Here is a 13,321-nt window from a genome sequence, read left to right as displayed (position 1 = left end):
AGCCATCAAATGAAAGCAATGCAAGGAAGCTGGGCTGTCACTGCCCGCCACCTTGCCCCGGGGCTGCCCAGTAAGAGATGGAGTCAAGCAGTAGATGAGAAGGGGGTAGATGCCTTTATAAACCAACTTAGCCACCAAATGAGCCAAGAGCAAAGAGCTGGTCTTGCAGATCCATTCAGCTGGACCCAATCTCTGGCTCTTTTCTAGTAATCACCTGAGCCCACGGTTTATTTTCTAATAGCAAAAGGACTATCCCATGTGTGCCCTTGTCTAGGGCATTCACGAGTGGCCAGAGCAGGGCTAGCAAAGCCTTGTCTCTGTCTTCCTGCAAGCACTGCCCCATGCAACAGGTGCTCTTACCCATYTATCCCTCCAGGTCCCAGACCTCCAGCATTCCCTATCTCAGGCCACCAGCGCCAGTAACACCAGATTTCTTCCACTCAGGTACAATAACATCATACGGGGGGAGGGCAATCCAAAGAGAGCAGCAARGGCCTATTGCTGACTAGAGCATGTCAGACAGTCAGGTAAGACAGATTCCCATGTCCAAGAGGGAAAGGAGGCAAAGAAAAAGGTTACTCCATAAGTGGTAGCACTAAGTTGCTGCCCAGCTAGGTTCACAGACGGCTGTTTTTACACCTTCCTCCTCCATTCTCAAATTCTCTGCTATCTTCAGCCCTGCTTCATCGGATGATGGGTGCTGAGCGGTCATTGGTGACCGTKGGACGCAGCTTGACTGTGGCAAATGGGTTGGTGCCTCTGAAAGGGGAAACAAAATAGGTAACCATTAGGTAATCTGGAAAGACCACGCAGGAGACCTGCCAACCAAGCAAAGGCTGTTTAGKCCTGCCAGCCTGACACCTTCATGCCAAGAAGGTGAGGTAAAGCTGGTTGCTGAGTGTTTTCGTCCTTATTAGCACACTCTGATGCAAGTTCCAGGGCTGTTCCTTGGCTCCTTGCCCTTTCTCTGGGGTGGCTGTATCGTGAGGAAGGGACAACAGCATATGATTGTCCCTTACAGTAGCACTCTCTACACTTCTTGCCCTTGATTCTCCAAGAGAGAAGTTAGGGAGCAGGAAGAGACCACAGCACTATTTTGGAAGCTTTTGGAGACACTAACCTGGCTGCAGGGGGAAAAGAAAGCAGAAGTTTATGGCAAGTCTCATATCCGTAGACCTGATACACAAGGTTAAAAGCCTCAGGTCTCCTCAGCCCTTTCCAAGTTGGCAGAGCTATATAAATCAATTCAGTCTACGCTCAGGCTGCGAGTTGCCACTCTGGCTCATCCAGAATAGGTGGGAAGGAAGTTGCAGGTCTGATCATCTCAGGATTATTTGTATCTTTTAGTACCAGACATGAGAGAATGCCCTAAAAGCCAGCAGATGCTAGAATGGCCCACCTTCCCCTCCTGTCCTGGAAGATAGGAACTGGCTTTCCTTCAGACACTTCCCTGCTCCTCCCATATTATTTAATCTATTGGACTACCAAATAATGATGCCACCCTATCTGCTGATCCCAGAACTCAGCCCCTTGCCTGACTTACCGGGGGAAGAGTTCAGGGGGCTGGTCCCACACTCCTGATTTCTGCAGTGAAAAGAAAGGCAACAGTGAGTAATCTGGGGTGAGGAAGAAAAGGGAGAGAGAAAAATTGGCAGGAGACACCGCACACATGGAGGGAGATTTTACGAAACACGTGAGTGAATTAGGAGCCCAAGTTCTGTTGACAGGGCTCTGACTTCTTATTCATTCACACTTTGCATAATCCCACAATTCACAGCTTTAAATAACGAATACCTTGAGTTCTGTGGCAGGGGGTGGACCCTATACCACAGTTTCCCTCTTCCCCTAGGACAGCCCTGTCTTGGAGAAGAAAGGAGATGCTCCAGATCACAAGTGTCATGTCTGAAGAGCACGGCAAACAAAGGCAGTCTGATCTACATTCCACCCTGCCAGCACAGCCAGAGATGCCCCCCTCACACTGCACGCACACCCTGGTAACAAGTTTATTCTTCAGTGCCCTCACAGGCTTCCTGCATCCACAGAGATCTAAGAGCTGTATTGCTACACTGCACAAACACTTTACGCCACACTTTGCTCAAATGTGGACTAACCTGACGGAGAAAGACAGAGCTGAGCCTTGTGGTCCTTATCCTTAGCCAATATGTAGTGAGGAATCACTGACAATTGTGACGGCCTGTTAAAGCATACCAGTTTCTGTAGCTGGTGGCACATAGGGCRGCGGCCATGTGTGGCTATCTTTATTGCAGCTGGGAAGTCAAACATAGACCTACTTCCTTCTAGCTCAACTGGAAGATATCTTGGGCAGAAGCGTGGAGCAAGGCTCAGACTTTCCAAACCTCTAATGAGGCTAAATTGCTCTGCCACTGTATTCTACAGGCTCCACACACCTAATTGCTCAACCCTAGATCTATCCCTACCCCCTACTCCTGGGGCCACAATCAGTGACCTAGAGGGTCACTGCTGACCTAGAGGGCCTCCATGTTGTACAGCCCAAGGCCTCCTGAAGCCATAGTGTAAGATGTGACAGGAAAAAAGAACAATTAAATGTTGAATTTCTCAATCATTTGAGATGGTCAGTTGCTTCCAACTTTATATTGACTTGGAATAAGTGACCAGGGATGGAGAGTTCTCASCCTTCTACAAGACTGAGCAAGTAACGTCCTGAGGGCAGCACCATCTTTGCTCTCCTCATGTCCTCAGCTTTAATCAGTTAATTCTCTACAGCTAGGAGCAGTGATAGGTGGAGGGTTTCCTAACCCATATGCCATTAGTAAGTCATGGGCTGGAGACTCCCTGTTCCAAGGCCCTCTAATATGGCTGTGCTCGCTCTCAGCCTTTGCCCCTAGCTCCTTCTGTATCCCACCTATGACCTCAAAGCAGCTTTGATWATTATTCCTGCTCTCTTGCAGGTCTGCATACAGGCATAGCTCAGAGTCAGTCCTTCCCATCCTTGCTTGCCCTCAACCAACCCTTGTTTGAACTTGGAAGAGGTGCCAGACAAGGCCTCTTTCCATTCTTTGAAGGGAGAAGGATGGCATCTCTGTTAGCTGGTCACCCTCCCCAAGTCCAGCCTGTTCATTCCATGGTCCTACTATTAGCAGAAAGAGGTGCTGCCCCGGAGCCACCAGAAATCAGGCTGGGAGGTCATGGAGAAAAGGAGTGAACTGAAGGGCCCCTGGTGAGCAAAAAGAGAAATAAATAAGAGGGGCACAGCCACAAAAGCAGTCCTCAGGTAAGGATAGTCAGACTCTGAGGATCTGCCAACACGCTGCTGATGTCAGTGGCCACAAGGGCACAGATTAGGTGAGAAAGGCTAGTGAGAGCTGTGCTAACAGAATCTCTTAGCTCAAGAAGGGAGGAGGGCACACATTAACATTTGGAAGGCATTTTTCTTTTTCAACAGGCCTACACAGAAGAGGTGTGCCTTGGAGGATGAAAGTCAGCACTGATGGAAATACATATCTGTCTCCACACACTGGTCACCCTTCCCACACTCACCTTCAAATCTGAAYCAACTGGGGTGGCCACTCTACTCTGGTGACTGCTGGTACCCACTGAAGGGGGAGGTGGGCTCGGCAAATGGGCTTGAGCAGCGGCAGGCCAATAATTGCTAGAGGAAGGAGTGCTAGGACAGTCCAGGATGTCATCYAGACTGTGACTGTTTCGGAGTGGAAAGGACCTGAACAAGAAGAGAAGGCAGTGGAGTGAGAGTCCAAGCAGACCAAGGGAATGACAGCACAGATGCTAGCCATGAGATCTCAATGGGACCTCTCTGAAGAAAATACCCATAGCTTGGACTGACCCAGCTGCAAAAGCCTTTGAGAGGATATTGCCCATGTTGGTGAAGTCACCTAGGGTAAGCCTGTGAGATCTCTGGGGCATGGCCTATGAGGCCATCTGCAAATGATTGTCGCTCTCCACCAAGCACATACACAGGCACTGCACTGGTGTGACAAACCAACAAGCAGGCATTTCAGCTCCTGCCTGGCCTACCTCTCTTATTACCTGGTGGCTGGCTCCTCTGAGTCCCTCATATCCTCCAGAGGCTTGACATAAGTTTCAGGGAACCAGCCACATCTAGGCCACAAAACACAGAAAAGATAATGAGTTCCAGACAACCACAGTTTGTGGTTCTTCAGATTCGTCTACCCAGCACAACTGATCCACACCCATCCCACACATCAACTGTGCTGCTACTGCAGCTACAACATGTGATAGTGTTTCAGCAYGCATTCCACCCCTAGACAGGGTCATTGCAAGACTGTCCTGAGAAGCCATCAAGACTTTTGTCCTGTGTGTAGCAGACAGCATCTCATTCAGCAATTGGAATCCCAATAACCAAACGCAGAGATACTTGCTCACCAACRCAAATAGGGAAAATGCCCTGCTGACTGATAGCCTCACCTTCCTCTAGCCCCCCCTTGGGGTTTCTACGGGTGCCTGGAGCAGGGCTTGCTTTTCACAAGGGCTAGGCAAGATCGCTGCTTCTGGAAGCAACATTAGCACAGTCCAGGGAGACACATACTGACTGTAAGCAATCACAAGGGACCAAGCCCAGAACACAAGGAAGGTTGGGAAAATCCCCTTCTCCCAAGGGTAAGGCAGCTTCACCCCAGAAACCCTYCAGAAGAAAAGCTACTCTTGTTCATCTGCATCCAAGCATGAACTTCACTGCATGAGCATGATGCACAGATSCCATGTGAAAAAGCAGGATTGGCAAAGAGGTGTAGGCCAGCAGCACAACTAGGGAGCGATTCAGTAAATGCTGGGTGCAGTAGTTTCAGTATACTGTCTGTACTAGAGGGTGCAGCAGCAGCTGCCATGTGAACTGAGAAACAGCAGGCCTCTCAGATAACCCCAGCAGGACATGGCCCTGAGCTGGCTCCCATGACAGGAGTCACTCAGTCATGCTAGACGGGAGGGGGGGGTCACTGGGTCCCTGGCTTTTCTACCTAGCCTTCACAGGGCCTTTTCAGGCAGCACATCCTGCTTTCACCCTGCCCCACCACCTCTCCTCAGCTCAGAGAGCCCCCATGCTAGCTACAACCAACTCAAGCTGGTCATAGCATGGCAAAAATGCTAAGCATGGCACAGCAACACAGGTCTCACTGGGATGGGAGGAGAGAGACCATTTCATGGTTAAGTCCCCAGGCTCTGGACCTGACAAATCTGTATCAGCCTGCTGGACCAATTTGCAGCACAGAAGTCACCTACATGGATGAGCCCTCCAGCTTGCCGTATAGCCAGCCATTCTGCGCTTCCGGGATCAGCACCGTGATGACATCCCCAAGGTCAAACCGTAGCAGGGTCCGGTTGGTACCCGTTGCATGTGGCACGATAGCCCGTACTCTCACCATGTTGCCTCTCCTCCTGTYGTCACTGCTGCTGCTTTCACCAAAGGAACCAGAACGGGAAGTACGGCCAGTAGGGAGCAAACCTGGGAGGAAGCACCAGAGGGGTCTGGCTGAAGTCCAGCATCTTCCTGCAAGACTCATGCTGCCTGGAAGAGACCAGCACTTCCCTGATCTAGTAATTAATCTACAAGATATTCTATAGGCCTTCTCTTGGGGGAGAAAGGGCACAGAATGGGACCGGGTTAAACATTCATCTTGCGGAAGAGAATCAAGTTATGCTGAAAACGACTTGCTTCGCATTATGCCCTCTTTGGCCGAACATCYAGGGCACAGGCACTGCCTGCTACAGTGACTGGCTGATGGCCTGCTTCCTGGCCCTGCTACAGCAGCTGGAAATCTGGGTCATTTTTTTCTCTCCTCCTCTCCCATCCCCACCCTTACCCCCTTTCTTCTTTTTTAACACTTCAAACTGAAATTTGTCATGAATAAAAAGCAGGTAAGATATGAGGTAACTGGATGGGTTTTGTAGGGCAGAATAATATTTAATCTAGTAGCACTGAGGCAATACACATTTCCAAAAGCAAACTCCACYGAGAGCCAGCCATCCTGGTCCAGACAGCCTTGAAGACTGCACATCTCTGGGTTCTCCACCTCTCACACAGCCAGCCAGGGAACCTAACCTTGTCATGGATGGACTCTGTTCTACAGGGTTGAGCTCAGCACCCCCTACTTTGGTCAGCCTCTCAGCAGTCTGATGGAGAGTTGTGATCCCTCAGGCTGTTCACAGAGAGGTCCAAGCATTGTTTCCCCCCAGTGCTGCTCCTGCTGAACATGGGTCATACCAGCCGATGGCGTCCTTTGCAGGGGCTGCCTGGGGGGCTCTGGTTGAGAAGACAGTCTCATTTCTGGAGGCTCCTGAGAGAAGACACTGGATCTACTCCCACTCATGGGAGAAACAAAATCCTCAAGGGCTCTCTGGGGCTGTTGGAAGGAGAGGAGGTCAAATGCAAACTCCATAGAGGGTATGTCATGAGAAAGAGAGGCTCTGAGATATACCTGGTCCTTCTCAGAAAACAAAACCCAGCACATTCCCCCACTGCAGCCCAGACRCACTCTTCCCTTATTCTTGTCCAGGAAAGGCCACAAGCACCAAGTTCATCCTGTCCCAAGGCCTGGGCCCGGCCTTTGCCCTGCAGCTTGGAAAGGGGAGTTCCAGCCTCACCATCCCTAAAGGGGGGCTGTCTGCTTGCTCCTCACCATCTCGAAGTGGGTYGGAGTGAGCCTGCCTGACGGATAACTCCGGCCATGGGAGGTGGTGAGGAGGCTTTGTGTGTGGCTGCTCGAGGGGTTGCGGCTGGCCTCCAGCTGCTCCTTCCACTGCGGTGCCTTGCTCTGGATCATGCCCCGGGCCTGGGGAGAGAGAAAAAGGCAGTGATTGAAGGTMTAGGGCAGAACAGCTAAGGAGGGAGCCAAGGGCTGACACATACCTTAAATTAGGTACTGTGCCTTTCCACAGCTAGGTTTGCGGGAGTGGCTCTGCAGAACCCCACAGGAGTGAGTGTCTAGCATGCTACCCTCTAGTAAAGATCCTGTGGTCCCAAAGATAGCTTGCTGCCACAAACGCCTACATCACCCTTTCCTCTCCTATYACTTGCGCACTCAAGTAACCCCATGTAAGCCATATCACTGCCCCCAGCCCCAGGCTGTTCTCCCTCAGCCTAGTACAGTCAGCCTGCACTCCASAGCAAGAAATGGAATAGTTTTCTCCCTGTCCATGCTTAGACACTGCCTTCACCCACAGGGCTGCCCAGYCCCAGGGTCCTCCTGCCTGCATACTCCCTCCAGCCCCCCAAAGGCAAAGGCCATACCCTGCTGTAGAACTGGAGAAGGGTGTTGGAGAGCAGCTGGTGCTTTTCAGCCAAGAAGCGGTATCGGCGTTTCTCTTCCAGCTCAGCGGCTCTTTGGCTCTCAGAGATGAACGCCTGCATCTCTGAGCGCAGTCGTATCACATTCTCCTGGGCCATGGGGGAAAGAAGRAAGGAGGGAGGGATTAGCATAAATCTGGCAGTGAGCTCACCTGGACATGTAGAAGGGGAAGGACTGAAAGGGGTGGTTGCGTCTACCAGCTTCCCAGTCTACTTGCAGTGCTGGAGCAGCACAAAGGAGCCAGGGCAGTGTCTCAAGATCACGTCCTTGCATGTTTGAATTTGCTAAATGAGGTAAAGGCTTGGCAGATCCTGTACAAATGAGTTCCACAGGTCAGCAGCATGCTGAAGAAAAAGACTTTTCTCCTTTCCTGATAAGCCCACTACCTTTTGAACATTGGGACAAAATCCATTGGCTTCCAAGGAAGGATGAGACTGCTCAGAAACCAGCCCTAGCTCCAGAKRAATCATCAGATTAATTTTCCGCTCYGCTTCCTGCAATCACAGCTCACCTTCATTTCCCTTGTATTTTTATCACGGGCCCTCTCCATTCTCCACAGCTCTGCCATGCATTTATCCAGGTTGGTGGCTCTACGCCGGTACTCCAGCTCATACTGCTTTTGGCTCTCCTTCCAGAGAGAAACAAGGCACAATGAGGAACCAGAACCCCAGGCATGCTGTGACACATCATGGACCCCATTCTGATGGGTGATTAAACATTTGGTGCCCCCTCAAAAGTGAGCATCAATTGGACCTCTTGAAAAAAAGTATAGCCTCTTTTCTTTCTTTTACTTCCTCTTTACTTTGAAGAGTCTTACAGTGTTGATGAGCCTCAAGATGAAGGAGAAAGAAACGGCTCCTACTTCCTGCCACCYTGGGAGCAAGCCCCCAGGCCTCTCTCTCCCTCTATGATACTATATGCCAGCATGGACAGTCTGGCCACAACAGTATAGGCCAAGATACAGGACCCAAACCCATACCGAGCCTGCAGACTGGAAAAGTCAGGAGCTCTAGTATCAGAGTACCAAGTATCCCAAGTACCTCAGCCCCGCTGAGGCATTCGGCAAGTCCCATTGCCCAAAGAGCAGTCACCTGCTCTCTTTAGCCCTCCATCCTCAGCCAGACCAGGGATGTATGGCCCATGAGGGAAGATGGAGAGAAGCCCCCTCTATCTCCTGGCCTAGAAAGCTGGGGAAACACCTTAGGAGCTCAAGCAAGAGCTGTTGGGTTGAGAGGAAGAGGGAAACAAGCAGGTTTGAGGAGAGGAGTTCATCACTCACACTAATGAACTGCACATCCATTTTGGTGTTCTTCTCCATGTGCTGCAGCAAGTCCACGTGGAACGTCTGAGCCTGGAAGAGACAAAGAAGCCATCAAGCTTATCCCTTTGCTGTATGGTCTTACATGCACAACAGCATGGAGTGGCTCCACAAATCGCGCAGAGCCAGCAACTCTCTCGCTGCCCAACCCCAGCCCCCATGCAGAGGCCAGACATGTGCATCTCCTGTCATTATGGCTCCAGTGGAGCAGCTCTGCAGCCTGGGGTTGCACAGTATGCCATACGATGCAGTTTCAGTACCCACTCTACTCTGTCAGCTTCAAAGCAAGGAGCAAATAGCAGCTGTCAAGAAAGGTTAGAGTCCACTCTTGTCCCACTAGTGCCACCAAAATAAAGAGCAGACAGCCATGCTTTGTCCTCAGACCCAGGCATTGCTCCATCTGCTGCACACCCACCACCTCTTGCCCGTGGAGAGATGAAAACAGTCCTCAGWCAGCCCCAAAATTAAACAACAGCCAGGCTCTGGGCATGCCACTTCCATAGCATTCCTCTGTCACGTACATCAGGGATGGAGGGGAGGCAGGCATCTGCTGGCAAGCATGTAAGAGGCCAGGAGATGGGGCAACCTATGCAAACGCAGGCAACTTGTGGGACAAGATGTTCTTCTCTTCTCTACCTGCATCAGCCCCCAGGAATGACACTCACCACAACTTCTAAATCAGAGTTCAGGAGTCTCTGYGTGTTGGACATCTGCATCAGAATTTCACCTTCAGGGAAAGAGAGAGAAAACGGTGGAAAAATACCACAGCCGCTTCCTTGTGCTCCCACARGTAGAACAAATTAGCGGTTGTGGGGCCCTGCCAGCAGCATGAGATTCAGCAGACTGATCTAACGTGTGAAAGTGCAACAGATACTGCAGTGCGTTGCTCTCTTGCATGCTGAGAGAGGCTTGGAGCCATCCTTCCTGAGGCTTGACTCTGCCACTGATCTCCAGACTTCAACATGGGAATACTACAGCCCAGGAGCTCCCAGATCAATGCTCTTCTGCAGACCAAGGTGCCAACAGACAAAYTAGGCTCTACCATGGGCTCTGGACACCTGGGCAGGCTGTGCTGTATTTCCCTGCTGCCACACCCTCCACAGATCCCCTTTCTGTCCCCACCAGTACCTCAAATGCAATGCACAATTCTGGCCATACTGCAGATCGCGGGTGTAGCACCGCACCTGCTTGTGCTTCCCCTCATTGTCAATGCTATGTTTGGCCCTGATTCACCAGCGTTAGTATTTGAAATTGTGAAAGGAAGAGACTGATGACAGGAAGCAGAGGAGCAACTTGGATGCTGTAGATGGCCTAGGAGTTTGCAGGAGGAACACATCTTGCTAGAAGYTTTTTACTGAAATGCTCGGCAGCAAACAGTTCCCCAAACATATTTTCTAGCAGTCATCGTTAGACTTCAGAATAAGATGGCACCACTGAATGWAAGTGCCTCAAATCCGAGCTGCTGTTTCAACTGGCTGCAGGCTCAGGAAGACAATATTCTATCAGACAATATCAGCTATTGCCAAGTCCATACTCTCAAGATTTTCCCCCATAGCTGCAAGGAGGAAGAAAATAGTTCCTCTGAGAAAACTTCAACACTCAGGCAGGCTGATTTGGCATGGACTGGTTTCCTCAACTGGTCCATTGTGGAGRTCTTTTCCCAGCTAGGCCCAATCAGTGATCTCATGGGGGGAGTGCTTGGCTTTAGGGGATTTTCAAGACCACACAATAAACCTGACTCTCACTGCCTGGACAAGGCCTGGCACTGTAGGCCACCATGTAGAGGATCTCTGTCTTCCTCACTCCTCCCCCCCGCCATGCATCTGGAAAGGGAGAAACTAAGGGACAATGTCAAATAATTTAACTGTAGCCCACCACAGGGCAGGGGATGGCAAGCTGGGAGAGCCTTACCCAGCACGTGTGAGGTGGAGCTCTGCAGTGCTTGTTCCCCAATCTTCTCAATTGCTTTAAAATAGACTTCAGCTGCTTCAGATAACGCTGCAAGGAGAGGAGCAGGGAGGTAAGAATACAGTCTGCCTCTCAGCATCACCAGCCCCAACAAGTGGTGTACAGGGGCCACCCCATCTCTCCTGCTCTGCACTTAACAGCAACAGTAGGTCCTGGAGCAGGAGAAAAGTGCATCAGAGCAACTCAAGACATGCTGCAAGGGGAGACCAGTGGCCTTGCCCCAGATGACAGCAGCTCATTCTGATGCACAGAGGATGCCCAGGGCAGACATAGCAGCATGGTCTTGGGCCTGGGCTATTCAGGACACCACTCACCATGGAAGGCACGTAGGTAGTTGTTCCCCAGGTATACCAGGTTCTCCAGTGCAGGGTTGAACTGGTCCAGGATACTCTGGCCAAGCAGAAGCAGGTTAATACCGGTCTTCCCCATGCTCCAGAGACCTCAGCAGTCTGATGGCCTCCTGCTGAGGTTCAGCTGGATACAGCAGGAACCCAGGGACTTCTCTTGGCCACAACAATGGATGGCCACGTGCAAATTCAACCCCCATGTTGGAGATAACTAAGACCTTTGGCTGCCCCAAGTTCTCTCCAGCCAGTCAGGAGTGAAGCAATGCCAGAGGGCAAGGTAACCCACTGGAGAGCTAAGTTGTCACCTGAAGATGCCTCTTTTCCGAGGCCCACTCCATCTCCCCATGATCACTACAGATGAGAGTTAACTGCAGTAGGACCTGGGAGAGCAACCTTTACCCCCTGAGCCTGCTTGGGCGATGGCCCTCACCTTTTATCCAGGGATGAAAGTGCCTTCTTCCTGGCCAGGGTTTCCTGCACCACTAGATTCAAGAGCTTGATAAAAGGGATAGACTGTTTTAAACGAGTATCTCAGCTTTTATCTGCCACATTTGTCAAAGGTGTTTATTGCCTACAACATAGCAGCTACTTGCTGCACAAAACAGAGATTAGGGGCTGAAATAAGGAATTCTGCTTTTTCCCAGACCTCATCACCTTACTGGAGTGCAGATGTGCACAGGGAAGTGTCAGTGAGATCTGACTGTTCCCTCCAGCACAGGGGAAAACAACTGACTTAACTCCTGCTTAGTACAGGCAAGGTAGGCATATTTCCAATTCGAAACATGCTGTGTGTCCAAACCACCCAGGTTGCTCAACTTCTTCCTGGATCTGCACAAAGACCTACACCACGCTCCCCGCCCACCAGTGGTCTGCTCTCAAAYGCAGCCCAAAGGAGCTGCTCCAGTTCTGCCCAGGGAGGCATCCAGCCCTCAGCCATCCACCCATAAGGAGCCTTCTGCAGAAAACCGTTCTCCTCCTCCTGACTGCCTGTCTCTCCTTGGCAGCTGGGAGCAGCCTTTGGTGCCAGGACTCACCTTATAGATGGAGATGGTGGACCTGTAGGACAGCTCCATCTCTTGAGCCTTTTTCCTCCTCCACACAGAAGTAGGAAGCGAAGGAGAGCGTGAGGTGTTATAGCAGCACAGAGGACTCTGCTTCCACAGTGCCGGCTGGATGGAGAGAGTCCGTCAGTGGCGAGGCACGACAGCAGGAAGACACATACATGGTACAAAGGGAACAGAGCACTGCTGGAGTTTAATAATTCACCAGCCAGGAGGTTGGAACTTGATCTCTGGATGTAACCAGACTCTGTGGAGAGAGGAATCCTGCAACAGCCAGCAAGGACATGTGACCACCTCCTTTAATTATTGATTGCTTATTCAGTACCCAGCCCCCCCCCCCGACTGTGCATTCTGTCCCAACACCTGCAGTCAGCCACCTGCCAGAATAACCTCCTTATGGCTTGCTGCCTGCACCACTCCCACCGCTATGAGATAACTTGCTCAGCCTCGCTCTGCTAGCAGAGCATCTTCAGGTCCCTCACCGAGCAGTATAGCAAGTCAGGGGAATGCCTGTCAGCTTGTGATTGCAGGCAGCAGCGAAATAGCAGTGAAAAAAATAGTAAATAAAGCTCTAAATAGGTTTAACTCCTTCCTTGCCCAGTATTTCCCCCACCTTGTCTCATCCTTTTGGGTGCAGAGCCTCCCTCCCTCTCCTGGTGTCACTGAGGCTCCCTAATTTCAGGCAAAGCCTGTGCCTTAACTGTCCTGCTCTCCCTGCCTGCCAGGATCCCAAGCACAGCGTCACCCTGGGAAGTCCGAGCAGATGGTACAAACGTGTAAAGAGAGGGGAGCGCGCAAGTCACAAGCAAAGAGCAGAAATGAGCATTTGTTCTCTCCATCAAGATGCAAGGCTTTCTACTCAATATTCCAGCCAAGACACCTTCCTCAGTAAGGTAAGCCACTCCATCATGTGAGAAAAATAAAACCTTTGCTCCACATTAAGAGCCCCTTTAGTCCACAATCTCATTTGTGAAAATAAAGATCAGAAGGAAAGTAATCAGTTTTCAACCCTATTCATGGCTCAATCAGCACACATACTCCTATCAGCCATGTCCCCTAGGTATCAGCAGGCACGAGGCCAATCAATCTTGCAGCAGTTACCTCTTCCAGGAATCATTTTGGGGATAACACAAAGCTAAAGCCCCATCTCTAGGCATTTGTATCCCAAGGGATTTCAGTGTTTCTTCTTGTGCCTGGCCAAAGTCCAGGTGGATCCTTGCATCAGAGCTGGCCCAAAGCATCTCCCCTGGCTGCAACTGGTAAGCCAAGCTTTGCAGTGCTGTAGTTTGTAGGACAGTCAATGCACCCACACCACACAAACAGCCC

At 50.9% G+C, this 13,321-nt stretch overlaps 1 protein-coding gene across 1 annotated transcript; it reads right to left on the bottom strand.

The window, feature by feature from the left end:
• BAIAP2L2 (BAR/IMD domain containing adaptor protein 2 like 2) lies at positions 1-13,309 on the bottom strand. The gene is made up of 15 exons (XM_085323512.1): positions 13,097-13,309; positions 11,969-12,259; positions 10,902-10,977; positions 10,531-10,617; positions 9,285-9,346; positions 8,581-8,652; positions 7,813-7,929; positions 7,244-7,390; positions 6,633-6,785; positions 6,218-6,356; positions 5,236-5,458; positions 4,027-4,098; positions 3,520-3,700; positions 1,544-1,584; positions 1-759 (listed from the first exon to the last, which is right to left on the bottom strand). The coding sequence occupies exons 2-15, from the start codon at positions 12,005-12,007 to the stop codon at positions 684-686; spliced, it is 1,485 nt and encodes a 494-aa protein (XP_085179638.1). The 5' UTR covers positions 12,008-12,259; positions 13,097-13,309; the 3' UTR covers positions 1-683.
• Between the last annotated feature and the right edge of the window lie 12 nt (positions 13,310-13,321).

Source organism: Rhea americana, unplaced genomic scaffold, assembly GCF_003343005.1.
Source record: "Rhea americana isolate MKP2758 unplaced genomic scaffold, rheAme1 scaffold_85, whole genome shotgun sequence".
Taxonomy (NCBI): Eukaryota; Metazoa; Chordata; class Aves; order Rheiformes; family Rheidae; genus Rhea; species Rhea americana.
Note: the sequence above shows the minus strand (reverse complement) of the source record. Positions and strands in the feature narration are given on the sequence as shown.